This window comes from the organism of the source record quoted next, unplaced genomic scaffold (genome assembly GCF_019419815.1).
Source record: "Pyrus x bretschneideri cultivar Hongxiangsu unplaced genomic scaffold, Pyrus_bretschneideri_v1 Contig28, whole genome shotgun sequence".
Classification (NCBI taxonomy): Eukaryota; Viridiplantae; Streptophyta; class Magnoliopsida; order Rosales; family Rosaceae; genus Pyrus; species Pyrus x bretschneideri.
The window spans coordinates 908,999-932,624 of NW_025999590.1; the positions used below are offsets into that span (position 1 = coordinate 908,999).

Consider the following 23,626-nt stretch of genomic DNA (forward strand, 5'->3'; position numbering starts at 1 on the left):
TGAGTGCATAAACTTTTCATTTTATGTTTTCAATAAATCGTTTTAGTACATGTCGATTAATAATTTGTAAGTCATAAAGAATGACTCATTATAGATAAGAAGTCAAAAATGTTCATTTGACACGAGTATATAAACTTTAATTTTTTGTACCTTAACGGGTCACTTTAGTGTACATGTCAACTTATAAGTTGCAGGTCATGAAAAATATAGTTCCTTACCCGTAAAAAGCCAAACAATGTTCTTTGCAAAGTACAATATTACTTAAAAAACTTGAATTCCTTTCTTTTTCTCTCAATCAATGCAATTATCATTTTTTTGTTAAAATTTTTGCCTCATTTGTTTGAGCATTTTCAAATAAGATGTCAAAATTGCCACATAGACATGTGACGGTAAAAAATAGTAACACAAACTCTCTCCAACCAAGCCTTGAGTTTCTTATGTGGCATAAAGCCAATTGAAAGCAAAACCTTTTGTTGTCAAATTCATTTAATAAATTTTTAATAAATGTGAAGGAATATATAATAAATGTTGTTGTGTATTCCATCCATTTGATTGATTGTCTCAATAATTGGACCGCACAAAAAGATGAAAAAAATTATAGAATGCCATTATTATTTAACATATCGGGTGAGGCAAAATATTTACAAAATGTCAAATTGATAGATAAGAATATCTTCAAAAGAGATGTCAAATTTTAAACATAAAATTTAAATGTGAATGCTTATGTGGCACTTTGATTTTTTTTTTTTTTAAATTTTGTTATCCACCCAATATATCATTTTAACTATTATTTATTGCATTATTTAATTTTTACAATTGTAATAAGTCTTTCTAGAACAAAAAATAACAATAAAAATGGTAAAAAATATTTATTAATCACTAAAAGTAGATTTGGAGTTTCTGTCAAATTTGACAGCAACCATCTCTGATGTCAATCCAAGTCATGTCACGTAGGAATTGGCATTTCGGTATCTAAACTAGGCAGGATAACTTGGCTAACTTTCCTACTCTGATAGCATCTCTGAACGGCAGGTACTAAAGCTGCTTTTTTATTGTTATTGCTGATACAGACTTTTTGACTTCTCCTTTGGAGATTCTCTAAGCCATCAAATATCGTTTTGATGTTTTAAATTTGACATCTCCTTTGGAGATGTTGTTACAATGCTTTTGATGCTACTATTACTATCCTCATCATTTGGTGCTACATAAACAAATGGCCTAACTAACTCCTCATTGAAGTCCTGAAGACCCTCCAATATCACAACCACATCACTCATCCTAGGCCTTTGCTTTGGATTGTGGCTCAAGCAACTGTAAGCCAATGCAGCCGCCTTTCGAGCCCCTCGGGTCGAGTACTGTCCCTCCATCATCGGGTCTATAATCCGGTCGAGCTTTCTCGGGTCCTTCAACCGAGGTTTTGCCCACTCCACAAGGTTCTGTTCGCGTTTGGGACGGCTATTATCTATGCACCGTTTACCCGTCAAGAGCTCTAGTAGAACAACTCCAAAACTATAGACATCACTCTTGGTCGTCAGGCAACCTGTATTCAATTAAGTACTAAACTTGATTAGTTTATGACTAATGAGAGTCTAAACAATTAATTAAGTACCAAACTTGATTGGCTTACCAGTCATGATGTATTCAGGGTCTGCATACCCCCGTGTCCCTATTCTACGTGTTGTTATATGTGTGTCTTCTCCTTCTGGACCGTCCCTTGCTAACCCGAAATCTGAAAGTTTAGCTGTATGATCCTGGAATGGGGACAAATTAATTCAAATTCAATCTTACAACTATTTTGCAGTTTTTGAATGAGCCTCCTGAATGTTTGCATCCGATTACTCATGTTGATAGAGTCACGTTGGATTGTTGCTTAGTTGTTTTGGACCTTTCTCGACTTATGTAGCACGAAAAAAGAAGTGACAAAGATCACATATACATCAGAAAAATGTAAAGGAGTTCCGAAGGAACATACAGATTCCAGCAGAACGTTGGAAGTCTTGAAATCTCTGAATATGACAGGCTTATGATCTGCTTCATGGAGGAACGCAAGGCCCTTCGCCGCCCCAACGGCGATTTTCATTCTTTTCGACCATGACAGAGGAGTGGAATAACCTGCATTTTTATAGCACTTGTTGAACAAACTTTGCAGCTGATTAATGAACACAAGTTTTTCAAGAAAAAATGGAAAAACAACTCACTTCTGAAGAGTTGATTTTCTAAGCTTCCTCCTGCTATGTATTCATAAACTAGAAGCCTGTGCTCGTCTTCACAACAATATCCAATCAGCTTCACAAGATTTGGATGCCTCAGTTGCCCAAGAAATATAATCTCTGTCTACAAACAAAGAGAAAAAAAATCCAATGCCATTTAACTGAAGAAGGCCATTATGGTCATTTAAAATTCAAGCGTAGTGATTTTCATATTCTCAGTTTCTCCTTGATCAACACTCTCCTCCCCTTATTTTTTTCGTTATTTTCCTTCATTTTATTCAATCATACAATTAAAAAAAAAAAAAGAAAAAAGGGCGGAGAAGAAAATAAGAGTGCAAAAATCATTTCAGACACGAAATATATAAATGTGTAACAAGTAGGAAACAAACCAGCCATTCTTTGTGGCCTTGCAAACCATCCAAGTCCAACAGCTTGACAGCTACAGGCTGAGCCTTCAATCCAGGCCTAAGCTTGTCACCAACAAACCCTTTGAACACTGGTCCAAACCCACCTTCCCCGAGTAGACTACTCCGTGAAAAATTTCTTGTGACAATTCCAAGCTCCACGAGCGAAAACACGTGAAGGTTGAGGCCGATGAGGGGGTTGGAGAGATCGTCTGCGAAGAGAGTCGAGCTCGGATCATCGCTTACATCCGAGATGGAGAGTCTCGGCTGCAGCAAAGGGGTTTGCTTAAGAACTGGCTGCGGCAGGCGGCTCTCTGGATCTGCAGTGCTCTTGTAACAGCCTAGGATGATGCATTTCCATGTGAGGATTTTCGTTTTAGTCATATCTTGAGAAGAAAAAAAAATTTGGAAATTAATTAATTAATTTGTTGTATTGATGAGGAAGTTCTTATACGAATGTGAAGGCGGGTATTATATATACACCCACAAATATATATATGTATATGTATAAATCTAAGCATGCATATCCTTATATAAATAATTAGAATTTATACGGGGGATTATATATTCTATATGTAACAATTCTACCAAACCATGTGCTGCTTTGTAGTCTTTTAGGGACGGCTAATCACTTGCCTACCTCTTTGACTTGTACACCAGACTTCATTAGCAAAATAAGAAACAAGCTTTACAGACAACATCAGCCCCAACCAAGTTCCAGTTTTAAAAAGTCCTAATTTCCAAAATTCCGATAATAAACTGGCAATGTTTAGGGGTGTAGTCAACCTAAGATATTTAGGAAGATTTTAAAAGATTTTAAATGTAATAAATTTGATAGGATTTGGAAACTCATACAAACCATATATGGAGTTATATGTACGACTTTATATATATATATATATATATATATATATATATATATAAGGCTCTATGGAGTTATACTTTTGATACAAGCGATATCTAAGATCAGAGCGAATTCGAATGCATGGTGGTTTCACATCCACTCTAACCTAAAATCCATGGGATTATACTTATTTATTTTTATAGTTTAATTATCATGCCTTGTGGGGTAGGTCAGTTTGGCAGTGCTGAATTATTTAGGTTAATAAGGTGTTAGCACGTCAAGATCAGATAAGGATTGGCTTGCATGCAGGAATTTAAAAATGTCTCTGAGTACTTAATTACCTTCAAGCATGTCGAGATTGCTTAATTTACAGATTAATAATATGATGCATGTCATATACAAGTCTAATACGTTATACGTATATGTCTCGTAGTCAGTCAGAGTCAGAGTCATGCATGCGAATTGATGAAGCTGGTAAAAACTGGAAGGTGCCGAAGATGTCATAGTCAAAAGGGAGGGAAGGGGGTGAACAAATCAATCTACCTGCAACTATTAGCGTTCAAATTCATGGGAATTTTACCAAACTCCTCGCGCATGCTTTGAAAAATGACAGTTTAATTAGTTATGAGCATATTACGTTTGGGATATGCTTACGTGTAGGGAATGAATTTCTGAGGTATATATAATTCTTTTTTTGACATATCATTTGCGTTTTCTCACTCATAAATAACAAAAAAAAAAAAAAAGAATCTACATTATAATTAATTATCCCAAACCTAAATCATACAAATCAACATTTTTTTTTTTGTCGAAAAGATACAAATTTATTACAGCCAAATGGCAAGGTTTACATCTGCTACAAGAATATTAAATAAAAAATCCGGGCCAATCTCATCCCAAGGAAACTCATAGCCATGCTTGGTAGTAAATGAAGCCACCTCGTGAGCAGCAAAATTACATCAAAAAATTATTAAACTAGTTGCAAGAATGATAATAGATCTAAAAAAACGATGTTCTTAAACTTTTACAAATAATAAGAATACTAGAATCAGTCATGCATAATTCGATCCATGCAAACTTTATTACGAGATACTTAAAATTTTATTATCCGAAACTAATCACGCGCAAAATATTCATATAATAAGTTGACTCATGATCGCTCCACACAAAATTGAACGATTTGAATCGCGGTATAACTATAAGTTCCTTGCGTGCGATATCGGTTTTGATTTTCCCTTTAATTTGGTCAAAACCTTCCTTTGATCCCTCTCTCCTTGCTTTTTCCATCACCATATACGAATTCAAAGTTGTATTATGTGCCATATTACAGAAACCCAAATTCTTTCGCGACAGAATTAAGTCATGAGTGGGTTGTTGCCCTGTGTCAACCACATTTGGATCTTAGTTTGTCACACATTATATTATCAATTAAATGTCAGAAAAAATGAAAAATAAAACGACTTGTTCCTAACTATATAGTAAAGTACATGCAATGACGTCCCATGGTCTTATTTCCATCTGATATGATCCACCTTCTTCTCCTTGTACTTCTCTTCAGTCCAACGGTGGCTTGCCAATGCCAAGTGGCAAGACAAAGAAAAAAATTCTGATTTCTCTTTGTTTGATCACACTTGCCACGTGTCATCTTAGTACAATTAAGGATCAATCCATCTAGGCTGCAATTTAGTGTAAAAGAAACTAGAGTTGTTGGTTTGTGTGTGGTGGGCTAGCGAAATAAGTTAATGCAGATTGTTGGATTCAATTTATGCGACCTAGATAAGTTGTTCCTTAGGCTCCAAACACTCAGGTCCATAGCGGATCCAATTCCCAATAATACCCCTAACAGCGTTTCCAGCTGCTGCCACGTAGAAACCAGCCACTCATGATCCGTTAAATCCAAAAATTCGCTTAAAACTCATTCGGGCTCCAAATTTTTTTTATTTTTGTCAAACGATATATTTTGTTAGATTAGCCACCGACGGATATTGTCCTTGCATGACGTTATATGTTAGATTAGTCACCGATAGAGTTTGAACTCACTTCGTCATGCAATGCCACAATACCTTTCCACCACTGTGACAAATGGCCATTTGTTTTGTGCTCCAAATATTAATTTAAAAAATGCAACAGACTCGTAATGACCTTTACTTTCATCTCATGTGATTTCCAAATTATCATATAACCTCGAGGAACACTAAAGGGGAGGTGTTTGCTTAACCTCACAATGAGTTAGTAATAATGTGTTTCAAATTTGTCTTTTGCAATCATCGAACCTAAGACCTCTCACTTACAAGTCAAGATGAATACCACTAAATCATAGTACTAAGTGGCAACAACGCTTTTTAAGCACTATAAAATTTTTAGAATCTCATAAAATCACATGCGATTAAATAAAACGAAAACTAATAAAAAATACTTGAAAACTTTGAGTTTTAATCAAAATGACAAAAAGGTGTTGTAAGTGAATAGTACCAAGAGTGATTTTTTAAAGTAAAAATATAATTTTCGTTAAAAATGAACAGCACTGAAAATGTTTTGTTAAAACCTCTTTAAATAAAGCACCAACCCAATGAAATTGTTTTCCCATCGCACCACTAAAATTTCTGAAATTAGTGCAAAGAACTGCTCAAAATTTTGTTTGGCCCAATGGACTTATACCCACCCAACTATGGCCCACTTGTCCCTATCATTCAGTTAGCCCAATTTTATTTTTTGAGCAAACAAGTATTTGTTTTTGGAATATTATTGGCACTTCCGAAATGTTTCTTCTCAATTCGTTTTTGGTAATAAAAAATAAAGTAAAAATTGAGGGAGTACAAGATGAAAATTCGTAACAAAAAATTTAAAAAGTATAAGCAAATTGATGAAAACTGCAAACTGACCTCAGAAGTTCAAGTGTATATTTATTATAGCGTAGTTTTGATTCAACATGTCAGTGAAACTTGATACATAATAATTTTTAGTCTCCTTCAAACAAAAATGAGTTTTTATTCATAATGATTATTTTAATGATACTATCCTTCTCAATATTTAAATGAATTATGAATTGTACTCATTATGTGGATGAAATGAATAAAGAGTAAATTGTCGTTTGACCTCCTAAATTACTACCCTAGTTGAAGTTGGTCACCTGAACTATATTTTTGGTAAATTAACCCCTATGATCTATTTGAAATTAGCCAATTAACCCCTCATTGTTAGATTTTATGATATTCTAGTTTGCCATTAAATACAGGCATGTGACAAGCACATGATTCACTCTTAAGGGTAAAATCGTGTCAATATTTAACAACAAAGGTGATGAAATTTCATTGAATCTATGAGATCTTAGTTGGCTTATTCCAAATAGTTTAAGAGTTAATTTACCAAAAAAATAACTCAAAGCGTCAATGTTAATTTCAACAGAATATTCGATTAGGATGTCAAACAATAATTTATTTAGAAGAATAAACCAAGGGGAAGAGATCTCCTACAAATCTCTCCCACCAAATTCTAGGGATCCGGAGATCCGGACCCTTGAAATTTAATCTAACGGCTACAATTATTATAACTTTTAAAGAAGCCCCATGTTTGTAGCCGTTAGATCAAATTTCAAGAATTCGAATCTTCGAATCCCTAAGATTTGGTGAGAAAGATCTGGAGGGAATCTCTTCTCTAAACTAAGGTCTTTTGACACAAAAAGTTTCATCTCATCTATTCCAATCCATGATGGATAGGCTGGCAAATCATATGCTAAAATATAATTAATGTCACAAACCTTTTTAAGGATAAGGATGGGAGAAGCTACTAGCATCCCCTTATGACTCCATGACCCACCATTTTGGTGGCAACCGGCAATCTTGTCCCTAACTCCAAACCAAACTCCCAAAAATATACACCAAGAACGATCCATCTATTTTTTTTTATTTTTTACTTTTCCACTTTTAGTTTTCAAATATTATTAAAAATTAATTTATTTTTCAGTAATATGATTAAATAGGTGAGACTCGCTCGAATGTTATATTAGTACCTAACAAGAAGTTTGATAGAAAGCTAATAGAGCTACCAAATTGATTTGCAAAATCAATTTAAAAAGCTATAAATTCTATGTCACCTCATAATTTAATATTAATTTTCTTACCAACATCATAAAATTTTATAACAAAAATATTAGATGACAATTCATAAAGATTCGTCCCACTTTTACCAGAATTCCCTAAACATTTCTCATCTAAATATGTTATCGAGCTTAGTACGGCCCAGTCAACAGACCGTGTATTCTCCCAAGAAGATAATATACACTATTTTACATAAAATACAAAAATTAGAATCCAATTTTTTAATTACAAATATAAATAATAACCTAATATTTAATTTTTAATTGGGGCCTGCCTTTTCCAACTTTGACTGAAAAGTGTGAGAGGAGAGAAGGTGGAAGAATCATCCGAGAAGAAAAACAGAGCTTTGCAGCTTTCGGCGCTCTTTCTTTTTCTTTCTATTTTTTCCCTTTTTGTTTCCAGATTTGGCAAACACTTCGATAACCATTTCGCTTCCTCATAACTTTTCATACATTTATATACAATTCCCACAACATTCATTGGTTTCAAATTCCAATTTTCTGCTCTGTTTGTATTAAATTTTTTAATTTAAATACACACCCAAAAAACACCATTTATTGCCCACGTTTAGCACAATAGCACTTATACAAAAAGCAATTTCGATTCAGCTCAATCTGCTTCTGCTGCTGCTGCTTCAGTGCAAAACTCCACAGCCCAGAAACGAAAGGTGGTTTCTTTTTCATCGGGTTAGCTCACTGAAAGCTCCTTACTTTCTGTGTTGTATTGTTCTTCTGTTGCTCTTTGCTTTTTTGGGATTTTTTTTCTTCTGGGAGAACAGATCTCTGCGTTTGATCTTGCTTGAATGGATTAAGATGTTAGTTTGATTGAATACGATTTTGGGTTGTTTTTGGATTTAGTTTTCTTTGATGGGTTGCTTTCAAAATCTTTCCTTTTTGTGGAATGTCAATTATTTTAGTTGGTGGTCAATTTTTGATTTATTTAATTTGTTTGGTGTCCAGCTAAATTGTTAGGAAAACAATATATAGTTGTCAATTTATAGGTAGACCAAAAGCAAATTTGTAGTTAATATATGCTAACTAATTATCTTTGCCTAACTTGGGCCTTGGCTGATGGGTTTATTCTTAATTTCGTATTGATGGTGGCATTGTATCTTAATTGTTATATTTTGTTTTTTGTTTTTTTTGTTTTTTTTTTGGGATTTCTGCCCATGTTCTCTAGTGCCCCCTTGATTGTCGTTTAGGTTTGTGATTAGGTCCATTTGATATAAGTTTTTCGGAAGGGAGTTGAAGGTACATGGTACACGTCGTGCACTGTTTATGCTGTCTATTTTGATCGAAAATATGGGCATACTCTGCAGTAGAAGCAAACACTACAACGAAGCGGGCAGCGAAGAGAATGCTCAGGTGGATTATGCATGATAGAATACAAACTTTGTAATGCTTTTAAGAATGAGTTGCTGGAGAACTTTGCGTTTACAAATAGGCTCTAATTTATTGTCAATGCGTGCATTTCCAGACTGCAGAAATTGAAAGACGAATTGAACAAGAAACGAAGGCCGAAAAGCATATTCAGAAACTTCTCCTACTTGGTACATATCATTTAATGGATTTCTTGTTGACTTTTATGATTCACATGCTTAACAACCACGCACCTTCTAGTTTGAGTTTTGCACGGTTGCAAACTTGCATTTTTATGACCGAGGGTAGCATATAGTTGTGTTGTACTTTTTGTGAGGTGATGGTTTCCAATCTCAGGGAAGTAACTAATATAACTTTAGTATGTATTTCTGTTTGATGTTAAAGAGTTTGCACCTGGTGCATTTTCATGGTCATTTTGAGAATACAGCTTTAATTTTCTCATTAACCATGGTTTTCGCTTCCACAACTAATATGGTCAACCTATTTTTTTAAGGAGCTGGGGAATCCGGGAAGTCCACAATTTTTAAGCAGGTAAGACATTGTATACGCTTGTTTATTTAAGTTTACTGTCCTTTATACAACAGCGTAAATATTTTTACTTTCGTTACACATGATCTATTTGCAGATAAAGCTTTTGTTTCAAACTGGATTTGATGAGTCCGAGCTCAAGAGCTACATCTCAGTCATCCACGCCAATGTATATCAGACCATAAAAGTACGCAATACTTGAAAGGGTGTGTTGGTTATTTCCCTTTCTGCATTATATAAGGAGTATTGGAGCCCACTCTTTATAGAAGAAAATATATCTTGTGGACTTGTATTGAGAGAAAAAGAATCTGAATGTAATGCTTCTATCTAACGTATGCATATTATGGTTGAATAGGTACTGTATGATGGGTCAAAGGAGCTTGCTCAGAACGACAGAGAAACGTTTGAAATATCCAGAGAACATAAGGTTCGAGCTCATCCTTTGATTGTCTATTACATTGCCTTTTCTCATGTTGTCTTTTAATTTAGCAAACAAGTTGACGGATTTTGATCTAATAACATATGATTTATACTTAAAAATTAATGCACAAGTTTCTTTTATTTAAAAAATTTGGCTTTTTCAGTCCGTTGCTCGAGTCTTATTAAATTTTGGATTCGTTATTAGGAAATTGGAGAGAAACTATCAACAATTGGCAGCAGATTGGATTATCCACGTCTCACTAAAGAGCTTGCACAGGATATAGAGACTCTTTGGAAAGAAGCGGCAATTCAGGTAGCTGTTACTTCGTGCAGCTGACTGACATATACCATTTGTTTGACATCAATCCTAGTGTTGAAATCCAGATATTTTTTACTTCTGCTTTTGCCTTTTGTCCAATGCTCTAAGTGAAGCACTCCCACTCTACAATTGTAGGAAACATGTGCTCGTGGTAATGAACTCCAAGTTCCTGATTGTGCCCACTATTTCATGGAGAATCTTCAAAGATTAGCTGACCCAGATTATGTTCCAACCAAGGTACCTAAAGTTCACAATTGTGACTCATTGTTCGAATTGAATGAAGCACTATAATATTTTATATGTGTATCGGTTTGTAGCTAAGGCATGACAAGAACTTCTTGCACTAATGTGGAAAAGTTACGAATTTATAGCTCAAAAGTGGCATGTTTTCGTATTGCAGGAGGATGTTCTTCATGCTAGAGTTCGTACAACTGGTGTTGTAGAGATCCAGTTCAGGTAATTATTCTGTTTTTTTATTTCTTAAAGACTTGTCACGACTTTTTCTTGGAACTCCGACATTCTGTTTATAGTTGTACTGTTATCCTGACCGTGCCAATTATCAGTTCTAAATCAGCTGATTCTTGAATTTGTAGAAATTCAACCTAGGGATGCCAATATGATTTAATTTAGTTCAAGATTTTCTAGTAACCCGTGCACATTTTAAAAGGATGCATTTCTTTTCAACAAATTTCTATTTTGTGCAACTCATTTATAGAACCGTTGAAGTTTCTAACAAACAACTCATTGATGACTATGATTTGCAGCCCTGTTGGAGAAAATAAGAAAAGCGGTGAAGTATATCGACTCTTTGATGTTGGAGGCCAGAGAAATGAGAGAAGGAAATGGATCCATCTATTTGAAGGCGTTACAGCTGTAATATTTTGTGCCGCAGTTAGCGAGTAAGATCATCCTTACTTTCAGTCACTGACTTTATCATCATAGGCATGCAGTGTGGTAGTGATGATCCTGGTCTTTGACTAGTCACCGATCATTTTTTTAAAGATACCTCTGCCGATATGAAGTATTTTTTTATTGACGATTGTGTTTCAGGTATGATCAAACACTCTTCGAGGATGAAAGCAAAAATCGAATGATGGAGACAAAGGAACTTTTTGAGTGGGTCCTGAAGCAACCGTGCTTTGAGGTTTTCTTTTCTTCTATTTTCTTGCAAGTTTGTGTCGCGTGTGTGGTTTGCCGGTTGCACAGATTTCTTCTTCTAACCCGGGTGGGCTCTTTAACATTTTATCTTCTCTTTCTTTTTTTTTTATTTGGATGCAGAAAACGTCGTTCATGCTATTCTTAAACAAGTTCGATATATTCGAGAAGAAAGTTCTAAACGTAAGAGTTAATAAATCAGTGTACGGTTTTTCATTCATGGCAACAAACTAACATCCTGTATGGGCTATTGAAATTTCCTTGTGTAGGTACAACTTAACGTCTGCGAGTGGTTCAAAGATTACCAGCCGGTGTCAACAGGAAAGCAAGAGATTGAACATGCGTATGAGTAAGCATATAATTTACATCTTTGTTGTGGTCCTTTGCTTTGGATGAAAGGAAAATTACTAAATCGTGCGCGTGCACGTATTTAGCTTTAACGAGCCCCTGAAAACTCTGCCAACCTGTCTTTTTGTCCAAATTGTTGCCAAAAGGCCTTTAGCTGTCTGAAAGCTTCACCACCATTTCCAATCCTTTTCACAATAAAAACACTGTCGTTGAAGCATCCAATACAGGGACAAACCTACTCGATTATTTGTGGCCGAACCCCGGACCTACTTCATCGTCTTGTCCTAAACCTCCAATATCCGTCTTCACCTTTTTGCATAGATTAGTTACCATAGTAAATCTACGATGAACGAGAAAGCTAAACATTGTAAATGTTTGCATTCAGGTTTGTGAAGAAGAAATTCGAGGAACTGTACTTCCAGAGCACGGCCCCTGACCGCGTAGACAGGGTGTTTAAGATCTACAGAACCACTGCCCTTGATCAGAAGCTTGTGAAGAAGACTTTCAAGCTCGTAGACGAGACGTTGAGACGGAGAAATCTCTTCGAGGCCGGATTATTGTGACCGGGAACACCAAGTTGTATTTTGAAGAACACATTCTCAGCACACTCAGCAGATTCCTTGATTGTTAGCATTTTATATTTTTAATTAAAATCCTGTTCCACTTAAACGAGTGTCATGACAGATGTAATAACATATAAAAATGATTGTTGCAAAGGACCTATAGGTAAGTTGGTTACAATGGCGTAGCCAGAAATTATTCGGTGGGTGGGCTAAGCTGAAATTATTATTACGAAATCAAGTTTTTAATCTTATGTTGCCCACATAAAGTTATATAATAGTAAAAACTTGAATGTAGTAATTTGACGCAAGAATTTTATGCTATGTTTTTTAGGTTTCTAGCTTTCAAAGCTTTCAAGTGAATAAAATAAGGAATCATTTGTGATATGGAAGTTTTAATTTATTATTATTAAATATAATATTGGTTTGATGAGTTTATTTAACATTTATTAGTTCTTATTATTCTTAAAAATATGCTTACTAATAAAAAAATTTCATTTCTTATGTGAAATATGACAATTAAAAATCATAAACTAACCTAAAAATTAATATTTTTAGGCTTGAAGAACCAAATTCTCCCTATGCTATAGCCTAGGAGAGCCTTGTACTTGGCTCCGCCCTTGGTTGGTTACAAGAATTCATCTTTACGCTTGAGGTTTCGATTCGATTCTCCCCGCCCCAAATCCCGATATCGCTTGTGTCGGGAAAAGGAAAAACACGTTTTTAGCTTTTTACTTCTCACAAAGTTTCACTTCCGTCCCTGTAGTGTTCAAGATCAGTATAATTGGTTCTTGCTTATTTTCTCAAATTGTTTTATTAGCAGGACACTAGCAGATTACAGTGCCTAATTAATTGGTTAATGACCTAATAAGTTGGTTAATGATCCAGTTAGTAGGTCCATTTCATTTTATAATAAAGTAAAAACAAACAAAAGCAGGTCGGTCGTGTCATATGTCGTACTTGTCAAAGATCATATGATTCTTCCGGACTTTAGCACACTGTTGGCAGATTCCGACCAAATAATTCCAACCGATAGTTTGGTCAAAGAACAGAAAAAAGAAACCCACCAATAAAGCATGCCAAGTGTTTTCTTACCAATAAAGTTTCTTCTTCGTGCGCAAACACGTTTTCGAGGAAAATATTTTTCGCACTTTTTTTTTTTTGTTTATTTAATGTTATATTTTTTTGTTTAGATGTTAGATTGGAGAAATTTTTTATTGTGACAAAAATACGGGTGATACATCATTTGTTTTTATATAAGTGATGAGAAATTTTATTTTTTAAGTTATTAACATTTTAACATACATGTCCCACCATTTGTATAATAACACTTGGTGTATCACATCGTGTGCCGATTATATTGAAAAATCTCTTGTTAGAATGAATAAATTAATAAATGGTTCAAGAGAAGAGATGAAATGGAGCAAATAAAAGCACGAATATCATTTCTCGTACATGAAATCATCAAACTTAGATGTTTCGTATTTGAACAATCTTTCTTCATTACTCGTATCCATGTTCTTTAAAAACCCTAATCGATAAAAAAACACGCGAGAAATGCACTTTAAATGCACGTAGAATAAAATAGTTCGGTATCTAAGGAACAAAACAATTTTGCCGAAACGTTAGCTTCAAATGCACGATGAGAATTTTCAACAACACATGTCATTGCCATGTATTTATGGAAAAATTTAAAACATGAAAAGCTTGAGTTTAGCACCCCTCGCGTGCTTATGTTGTAGGGTTTTATTACTTTTCCCATCCGTGCGCCTTTTTTTCCCCAAAAAGGAGTTTTGAAGATATTTTATATTACCCAGAAGTCCAAACCAAAATTATATACACTTATTATTTATTTGCACCATCTTTCCAATATATTATTGTAAGATCCACCGACACATGTATGTCTTATCTCTATTAGAAAGATATAATTAGATAGTAAGAATATCATTTTTCAAAACTCCCCAAGTTCCATGCATTTGTTCCAATTTCTTGGGAGGTACTTTTATTTAATGGTTCCATTTTTGTTCACCACCTTCAAATAAATACACAGTTTAAATTTTGAGATTTATGTTTATTCACTAAACAGGTCTTGAAATTTAAACTCTTCTAATAATGATAAATATGATGGTAAACATACCATCACTTGGGAGTATTGAGCAAAAATGAGAAACGCTAAGGAGACTTCCTCAAAAGTATGACTCTTCATGAATTCCCTGCAACTCATGTTTTTGGCATAATGTTATATAACGTTATCACGAGAATTGATGTTAAACTCTGAGATGAGAGTGATGCTCCAGGGAGTCCACGTTAAATGTTACTTTTCAATAAAAATAATAAATCAAAGTTCGATGAAAGCATACGTAACATATAATTAGCATACGCCGTAATTTATGGCAGTTAGCACATATGCTCCTTAAATGTAAAAGGCAATCGCAACCGACCACGTCTGCCAACTGGATTTGAACACACGTGTTCGAAAAGGACAGAAGGTTGAAGACAACTTTGACGGCTAACACCCAAGGACATAATCGTCATTTCGCTAGCCGAATTCTTATTTGTTCACAGAAAACTTTCGTGGCCAAAGCATATATTCCTTTCTCTCTCCGCTTTATTCCCGAATTTTAAAATTACAGAAGAAACCCAACTTTTTGCATGCAGAAGAAGCACCGAAGATCAAACGGAACAAAAGCCCAATTGATCTTTCGCCCCAGAAGCTCGATTGCTGCAATCCCAGGTTCTTAATCTTGTGATATTTCATTTCTTTTATCTGGGTGCTTTTTGTTTTCTGTTTGGTTCTTGAGAAAATGAGGAAATGCGCAAACGCAGAAAACTTGAAGGCCAAAAGCGAATGACAAAGAAAAGTGCTTTTCCCAAATCCATTTGCATGCATTTTCTCGCTTTCCCATTTCTCTTTTCCAATTTTCTGTGATTCTTTCCAAGAACAACTAATTCGCTTTTGATTAAAGGTGTGAACTTGCTTTTTCATTAATTTGTCAGAATTTGTCAAATTGTTCTGATGGAATGTTGAAACTTGAAATTGATGGTTAGGGATTTGGGTTTTGGATTATGAATTGCATCCGCTAATATCAAATTATTTGCTTTAATTATGTCATTGGAATTGATTGAAAAGTTTATATGAATTGATCCCAGAAGCAATGTTTCTAAACTGCACTGTTACATTTCTTGTTAATGTTGTTATGCATGAATTTTCTTGTTCATTTTCTGAACTTCCATGTGAATTTCTGCAGGTGTATATCGTATCGTATCCATCTTGATTTATATCTTAAACTCAATTTTGTGTTGAGGAAGTTTTAAGAGCCAATTAGGGTAGGATCTTAGGACATAACAAAACATGAGGATTAAGCGGTTCGGGTTCATGGATTTCGATGAAGGGTCTCCATACAATTCACATTTTAGTTCATTGGCGGACAATTCATTGCACCAGTGTAGATACTTTCATGTTCCCGGAAGTTTAGCTCTTGAAGGAGCATTTAACCACGTTTCAAAACTTGCTGGTTCTTTACTATTCTTCTTCTCTAGTGGACCCAATACAAATGCTACTAGAGAGATAGAGCGTAATATGCATGATTCTGAACCTGGAAGCTCCACTTCTTCGCCACAAGTTAAACATTTTACTTCTGGTCGACATAATCTTAAAGGATTTCACTTTGGATTTGCATTGAGAGGAGAATCTGCTAATGCAGTTGTTTTTGGAAAGATTTCGGCTTTTGTGATGCAATTCCTGCACAGAGAAGGTGAAAAGCTGCATTCACATCCCATGCTCTCGTTAGCTGCTGGACTTGTACCTCCTTTCGGCAGCTTGTAAGTTCTTAAGCCTATACCAGGGAGTAGATTTGAAGTGTAAATTTCCCATGGGTTCTGCTTTTGATGTTGACTACAAACCGTTTTCGTTGTTAATTACCACCAGATCATCAAATGTACTAGCTGTTCCATTGGAGAATACGGATGTCATGGACCAAAAGCCTTGTGAGGTTGAGCATCACAGATGTGCAGGATTACCATTTCCCGACTTGGACTGGAGAAAACAAGCAGTGGAACCTAAAACCGGCACTGAGTTTCCTATGATTTTGGACAATGTTTTAACAGGAGAGAGTAATTCCAGTTTAAGTTCAGAGGTTGGGGCTTGTCCTTTTGTTCTTCTTTAGTGCAAGGCTGCCAGGTTTGTGTTCAGATCCTCTCAGTTACGTGATTTAATATCGACATTGTGTACTGTTGCAGGTCCTTGTGGGAACTGGATCCAAAACAATGACGATAATCAAAATAAAATCTCTGAAGATATACGCATTTGGGTTTTGTAAGTTATTAGTATTTGTATGTTACTTCCAGTATGCAACTTTTTGCATCCATTGTGTTAACTCTTTTATTTATTTATCTATTCTTTCTATGTAGATGTCCATCCTCACTCGGTTTGCAAGCAATTGGGGGCAAAATATGCATCCATTTCAGTTGATGAACTAAACAAACGCCATGATTTCTATGAGGATCTTCTCAGGTAATGACAACTATCACGATCCATGCTACATGGTGTAATTTTCTCTATTTTTCTTGTCCATTTTTTTCTGGTAAATGAAGATCGATTAAATCAGCAGATACTAAATACTTCACATTTTTTATTATTTATTTATTGCCCGCTGCTTAGTTTCCAGTATTTGATCAGATTTCTACTACTCATTGCATTTTTCTTTTTCCCTACAGAGCGGATATTGATATGACAGTTAGGCTTGTGGTTAATTGCAACGGGATCAAAATCGATACTGTGAGAGAGTAAGTTACATTTCTGTTCTGTACATCCTTGGATATTTATTTGGGTTTTGGATGTCCCTATTTTAATTGAGATGAGACACAATCTTGAGGCTTTCATTAGGATTACGGTTCTTAAACACTCATAATCCCTGTCTCTGATGTCATCATTGTTAGTATACCATATAGGTTCGCTCCATATTTCGTAGTGGCTTGGATAGGCCTTGAAACGGGTGGTGTGTTTGTGAGAAAGTGGTTTTGCAAGTTACTTTGCCATGTTACGTAAGCTTAGCTTCTGCTAAGTTAGCCTTGTTCCTTCCTCGCTATGTATCCTAGTATATACATGTTACAGCAATGTTGAAAATTGAAATTTGTTAATTCTCATTTATGTACTTCTGATTACATTTGATGCAGTGCCTTTGAGAAATCCCTTCGAGACCGATTAGTGAAGGTAAATCATCTCCCTTTCTAGAATCTTCTTTTTTAGAGTTTCTGATCTGTTATTTGCTAATTCTTGTCCTTTGGTTCTTTCAGACAAACCCAGAGACTGACTATCATTGCATAAGAACATTCGGTTCAAACTTTACACAAGATATTCCTTTGCCATTGGTAATACTATATTATTCTTGCATCCTTTCTTATACCACTTTGTTCACTGAATTACATTAACGGTCTCGAATATTTCAGGGAACAACAATCGATTTTCAACGCACGGCCAATGGAAACTTAATTACTAAAAGTGAGTGGTGATTGCTTAACCAAATGTCAATTTGAGCACAAAGTATACAGGCTTGACAAGACCCCAGAACCGTCCAACACTTCTTTTCACATTTCTATTTTACATTGTAATGCTTCAAATTTGCTGTTAAAATTTGTTGATTGCTTAGCATTTTGTATGAAATTTTGCAGTTGAAGGTAATCAGATTGGAGCAGTCCACAGCAAGGATCTATGCAGTAAGTGAATTTTCCTTCTGAACCATCCATTTTATTTCGATTCTCTCCTTGGTACATTTTTATATCTCATCAAGTCTCAATGAATATGGTGAAAAGAATCCAATCATATACTTTTCCGAGGATAGATTTCTGATGCACAAAGTTCTACTGTCAGGGGCCTTCTTTGACATGTACCTCGGAGATGTTCCCGTGTCAGAGCAAACAAAAGAAGAGATTGGCAGAAACGTCGCCAATATTATACGAAGTTGCTGAAATGTGTCTCCCTTGCCTATCTTTTTAAAGGGCAAGTGGTTGCCAATCCGGTGAAACTGCTGAGTGCTTAGCCGTATTTTTCGTTCACAGACATCAGCTCAACAGTGCCAGATGTTGAAGACGTTGATGTGGCTGGAAAGCATTACAAGGGCAATCAGTGACCTCGCCGGCTCCTAGGATAGCGATTATTTTCTTGCGAAATGCGCCATTCTTTATAGCTTAGCACACGTTAGATGACAGCCCCTAGAAAAAAAAATCATCAGCTTCAAATTGTAGCTACTGAAAGAACAAGTCCCATAAGAATAGTTTGGTTTCTTCTTAATGGTATATGCATATGTTTACTATATGCTACACAGTTTTTCATTTAACTTATTTCCTTCATCCCTACCCTAGTTGGTGGAAATGGGTCTTGTTTGGCTTTATTGTTTTATACCAGTATCAGTTGATCAACATGCAAAACGATATAAAAACAATAATGTAATTATACAGGAACTCGTACTAATGAACTGTTGTGTACCATCAAGCCCTATATTCATGTTGGTTTCAAATTGCGAGTCTTATTAAAATACCATGTGTGTTATTGATGAACACATATCCTACACTTGATCTTAGCAAAAAAGCCAAACAAGGTCTATGCCGGTTACTCAACGGGATAGCCATTTTAGAACAACTTTCCGCTCAATTTTTTCCTTAACGTTCCAATTAATGATACAAACTCATGAATTTTTAATCAACTAGGCATGGAGATCCGAAATTATGACCACTATACCTATAACTAGTTAGAGTGAAACGGCTCTTTGACTCATTTGAACCGTCTCTATCGAAATTTTGCCGTCCATCATGTTACATGCTTCCCATGGGCTATAAATTGTCCTATAAACATACTTTTTAGTCAAATTTGAAAGCTTGCCGTCCATAATATGGAAGCAATAAACATGTGACCTGTTACACCTTTTTACTAGGACTTGAATTCATATCTTCATGTCAAAAACTCAAAATACAAGGCATCGGGGAGATACCACTAAGCTATTAGGTCATTGGCCTTCCCTAAACCAATGAAGTTCTCACACACTTTTTCTTGTTAGAGTTGGGTCAGTTGATTAAAACAATATTTTTGTTCATTTATGTCAGAGTCCGAACTCCCTTATCATCTGATTCCAAATTAGATAAGCTTATGATAAGGAGAATTAAATCTCCCAAAAATTAAGAAAACTTCAGCAGATAGGATGATGAGTTTCTACTCATGCACTCGGGTTTGAAACTCCTCTCCTCTAAATTTTTGTAATAGTTTTGAACTCTCCCGTCCCCTTACTATTTTGGACCCTCTAATGCTAGCAAAAAAAAGTAAAAACCAACCAAACCAAGTAAACATCTACGATATATTCAAGTATAGTAAAACCTTAAATTAAAAATGTTTGGTTCCAACCCCACAATTTTCCTCTTCCACCCAAAATCCCACGACCATACACAAAATTAGCTTATCTTCTCTAAACCTGGCTCAATTCTCAATTTTCCCGCCATCACAAACCAAAACTGGTTAACAAGAGCCGCCAGTTAAATACCACGTCATAAAATTATCTATTTTCCCAAAACAAATTAACCACCAACCAGAAAAACACAACCAATCACTTTGATCTTCTTCCCCCTTAATTTAGTTTGACTATTAAAGTATGCACCATTTGTGGGCTTCTTCACCCCATCCCTTCTTTTTTCAGCTTTCTCAATTGTAAAGTTGGGTTTCTTTTCTTTTCAAAAGTGTTTTGGCATCTGAGTTTTCGAAAATTATATGGAAATGTTTGTTAGAAGAAGAGGCGTCGTCGCCGCCGTTGTGGCATGCCTTGCTATCTCCCAAGGACTTTTTCTTAGTGTTCATGGCACTGGTTTCAATTATAAGGACGCCCTCACCAAGTCCATTATTTTCCTTGAGGCTCAAAGATCAGGGAAACTCCCTCCCAATCATAGACCTGCATGGAGAGGCGACTCCGCCCTCGATGACGGCAAAGAAGCAAATGTTCGTCTCTCTAACTCTCTCTCTCTCTCTCTCTCTCTCACTCTTCCTTTGAGTAATGATTACGTTTTGTATCTTACCGTCGCATGAACGTTCGTGAGCAAGTCATGTATGAGGGTCAGATACAAATAATTTCTCTAACTTTTGTTTAAATTTTTGTAATTTGAATGTTTTCTTTTAATGCAGGTCGACCTTGCTGGAGGATACTATGATGCCGGGGACAACGTCAAGTACGGTCTTCCGATGGCATTCACCGTCACAACTCTGTCGTGGGCTGCCATGTTTTACAGGCAACAGCTCCAAGCTACTGGAGAACTGGAAAACGTTCTTGCCGGCATCAAATGGGGCACTGATTATTTTCTCAAAGCCACCAGCAAAAACAGATTATACGTTCAGGTATAGGAATTAATTAAGTTGGTATTCATTATTTTTAAAACTATAAAGTAATTAGTGCTAGTTATTTATCAAATTCTTAAAGGTTGGAGACCCAAATAAAGACCATGAATGTTGGACTAGACCTGAAGATATGCAAACACCAAGAACTGTGTTGAAGATTGATGATAAAACACCTGGAACTGAAATTGCAGCTGAAACTTCAGCCGCCATGGCTGCCTCTGCAGTTGTGTTCAGAAAAATAGATCGTGCCTATGCTCGTAGGCTACTCAACAAAGCCAAACTCGTATGTTATTATTATTATTTTTTATTTTATTTATTTTTAATTTTTTTCAAGCGTAACATATGCACAAATAAAACTGATTACAGAATTTTCAACTGTTGATGTACTAATCAGTGTGTACATATATCAAATTCTTCTAATCATTGTTTTTCTTTGTAGCTCTTTCAAATGGCTAAGGCCCATAAGGGAACTTACGATGGAGAGTGCCCTTTCTACTGCTCTTACTCTGGCTATAATGTAATTTTCTTCAACTCTATCCCTCTGAAATTCAATTCTAGTTCAAATTATTGAATGTATTTTCTGGTACTAAAAGAAAATTGAATTGCTGGAAAATGTAGGATGAGCTATTGTGGGCAGCAACATGGTTGTACATTGCCACAAAGAGGCCCGTGTATCTCAAGTACATTCAAGAAGAAGCCATCAGCGCCACCGTGTCTGAGTTCAGCTGGGACCTTAAATACGCCGGAGCACAAGTCCTCCTCGCCAAGGTAATTATCTACAAATAAATTCGTACCATCTCAACTTATCATTCGTCGTACCGCATGGAAAGTTCTTGTGTTTGACAATCAAACCAGATGAATTGTCTAACCCTTGTACAAAGAAAGGGGCATTTCTGGATTTAGATACCACTGGGCCCTACGTAGGTACAAATTAACTCAAATGCAAAGGTTCCACTCCTTTGTGATAAATGAGTTAGATAGGCTACATGATCCGATTGTCAAATTATCCACCCGGTCTTACTGTCTACACAAGACTTCTTCGCAAAACGTTGACACATTTCATTATCAGCCATGATAGTAAGAGTAACAATATTAGCTAATTGAACTAATTTGATTGTCTTATTTTGTGAATTATTTGCAGCTGTTCTTTGATGGTGAAAAATCCCTAGAAAACTACAAAAACGGAGCTGACAGTTACATTTGCTCAAACATCCCCGACAGCCCTTACCACCAAATCACAATGACACCGGGCGGTATGGTCCACTTGAGAGACGGAGCCAACACCCAATACGTCACCGGAACAGCCCACTTATTCGCCGTCTACAGCGACATCCTCGCCCAATACAACCAAAAAGTCAACTGCGGAGGCAAAGAGTTCGACTCCGCCGCCCTCATGGCCTTTGCCAAGAAGCAAATGGACTACTTGTTGGGAGATAATCCCAAAAAGAGATCCTACATGGTCGGGTTTGGACCCAACGCGCCCCAACAACCCCACCACAGAGGAGCTTCGGTTCCGAAGGCGGAAAACGGCCTCGTTAACTGCGCCATGAGCTTCGTGTACTGGTTCAAGAAGGATGTGCCAAACCCTAATGAGTTGACTGGTGCCATCGTCGGTGGGCCCGATAGGTTTGATAACTTCGAGGACAAACGTTGGGCGTCGTCGTATACCGAGCCATGCACTTACGTGAACTCGCTCGCGGTCGGACCGCTGGCGAAGCTTGCGGCCTAAGAAAAGATCCATGCACGGCCGGTGATCTGTTGTCCAAAACCCTAACCCTAATCCCATTACCATTCTATATACAATTTTACCTAGAGAAAGTGGTTTTGGGATTTAGATGCAAACTTTTGGAAACAAAATGTACCTCTGTTGAGGGAAAGCTGTAGAAAGAAGGGTGTAAAATGGTGATATAAAATAGTTAATGAACTGTTTTCCTTTTGTTCTTTTCCTTCAAAAAATGTTAACTTTATTTTATTTCTTACAAGGGAATTTAAACTATCATGATGGTAAGATCATCTTCAACCGAGGGCTGGCCAGAGGGCTCGTTTTAGCCCTCTGGTCTTTCAAGATATTAATATTTTAATGAACAATATATGGTCATATTTGCCTCCGTCTCCAATCGAGGGCCAGATGGCTCGTTTTAGCCCTGTCACAAAAAACCATCTCCAACCGAGGACCATAGGACCAAACATAATTTATTATTTAAATTTAAAAACTACAACAGCTTAAATTTAAAAACAACAACTTAAATTTAAAAACTACAACTAAAATTTAAAAACGACAAATTAAATTTAAAAACTTCAAATTAAATTCAAAAACAACATTAACGTAAATTTAAAAACTACAACTTAAATTTAATATACATAATCAACATCATCTTCATCATCTACCATCGTAGGAGTATAGTCAGAGGTAAACAACTGCCGTTGGCTCATAATTTCTTTTTTTTTTCCTATCAAAATAGGTCTTACTCATTGGAGTGTAATTCGAAGTGTTCCTTTCCATATTCTTATCATCCATCTCTTCTTGTATTTGTTTGGCTCGTTCTTCATGCCTACACATCATTTCTTCCGCCTCAAGGGCATTTTGCTCCGCCAATAATCGCAATGAGGCCGCCACTTCATGTTGAGCGGCGTAATCATCATTTGCCTTGCCCTTTTCCTTCAACCTTTGCACCTTGTTTCGTCCCATAGCCCTAGGTATGGAACTTTCACCAGAAGATGGATTTTCTACCCTTGTTTGTTGAATGGTTGGAGATCCATCTTCATCCATATCTGCAACTGAGGATGCAGCTCTGAACACTGACGTAGGAGCTCTCTGTGGTGGATCTTCAAATAACACCCACCCTTTACAAATTTCCCAACAACTTCCATATACAATTCCTCCACTTGGCGTACCTAGAAAAAAATTAAAGGAAATTAATATATGAAATTAAATGTAATATAATTAAATATTTAAAATAAATTGTGAAAACATTTACTTCGTCGTAGTAA

General features: G+C 36.0%; 4 protein-coding genes across 8 annotated transcripts; 3 read left to right on the forward strand and 1 right to left on the reverse strand.

Moving 5' to 3' along the window:
- Positions 1–1,044: 1,044 nt before the first annotated feature.
- LOC103929672 (serine/threonine-protein kinase RIPK-like) lies at positions 1,045–3,127 on the reverse strand. Its single transcript, XM_009338896.3, has 5 exons — positions 2,600–3,127; positions 2,199–2,334; positions 1,973–2,112; positions 1,628–1,751; positions 1,045–1,540 (listed from the first exon to the last, which is right to left on the reverse strand). The coding sequence occupies exons 1-5, from the start codon at positions 2,996–2,998 to the stop codon at positions 1,107–1,109; spliced, it is 1,233 nt and encodes a 410-aa protein (XP_009337171.2). The 5' UTR covers positions 2,999–3,127; the 3' UTR covers positions 1,045–1,106.
- Positions 3,128–7,837: 4,710 nt separating this feature from the next.
- LOC103929651 (guanine nucleotide-binding protein alpha-1 subunit) lies at positions 7,838–12,649 on the forward strand. Of its 4 annotated transcripts, none has more exons than XM_018643106.2 (14): positions 7,838–8,241; positions 8,757–8,919; positions 9,032–9,104; positions 9,428–9,465; positions 9,560–9,649; positions 9,818–9,889; positions 10,088–10,195; positions 10,337–10,438; positions 10,602–10,657; positions 10,966–11,100; positions 11,252–11,345; positions 11,480–11,539; positions 11,626–11,705; positions 12,090–12,649. In XM_018643106.2, the coding sequence occupies exons 2-14, from the start codon at positions 8,833–8,835 to the stop codon at positions 12,265–12,267; spliced, it is 1,173 nt and encodes a 390-aa protein (XP_018498622.2). In that variant the 5' UTR covers positions 7,838–8,241; positions 8,757–8,832; the 3' UTR covers positions 12,268–12,649. The 4 variants fall into 4 exon arrangements, with proteins under 4 accessions (XP_018498622.2, XP_009337151.2, XP_048444550.1 ...); XM_009338876.3 differs by having other exon boundaries at positions 8,769–8,919; XM_048588593.1 differs by having other exon boundaries at positions 7,838–8,222.
- A 2,192-nt stretch (positions 12,650–14,841) lies between these two features.
- On the forward strand, positions 14,842–18,599 carry LOC103929652 (fatty-acid-binding protein 2-like). 2 transcript variants are annotated; one of them, XM_009338877.3, is made up of 11 exons: positions 14,842–14,998; positions 15,513–16,086; positions 16,193–16,400; positions 16,504–16,579; positions 16,675–16,777; positions 16,981–17,049; positions 17,440–17,476; positions 17,560–17,634; positions 17,713–17,764; positions 17,935–17,979; positions 18,134–18,599. In XM_009338877.3, exons 2-11 carry the CDS (start codon positions 15,617–15,619, stop codon positions 18,229–18,231), a joined length of 1,233 nt encoding a protein of 410 aa, XP_009337152.2. In that variant the 5' UTR covers positions 14,842–14,998; positions 15,513–15,616; the 3' UTR covers positions 18,232–18,599. The 2 variants fall into 2 exon arrangements, with proteins under 2 accessions (XP_009337152.2, XP_009337153.2); XM_009338878.3 differs by lacking the exon at positions 14,842–14,998 and adding an exon at positions 15,049–15,230.
- Positions 18,600–19,926: 1,327 nt separating this feature from the next.
- On the forward strand, positions 19,927–22,567 carry LOC103929653 (endoglucanase 16). Its single transcript, XM_009338879.3, has 6 exons — positions 19,927–20,242; positions 20,426–20,635; positions 20,718–20,918; positions 21,075–21,152; positions 21,254–21,403; positions 21,777–22,567. Exons 1-6 carry the CDS (start codon positions 20,018–20,020, stop codon positions 22,362–22,364), a joined length of 1,452 nt encoding a protein of 483 aa, XP_009337154.2. The 5' UTR covers positions 19,927–20,017; the 3' UTR covers positions 22,365–22,567.
- Positions 22,568–23,626: the final 1,059 nt, after the last annotated feature.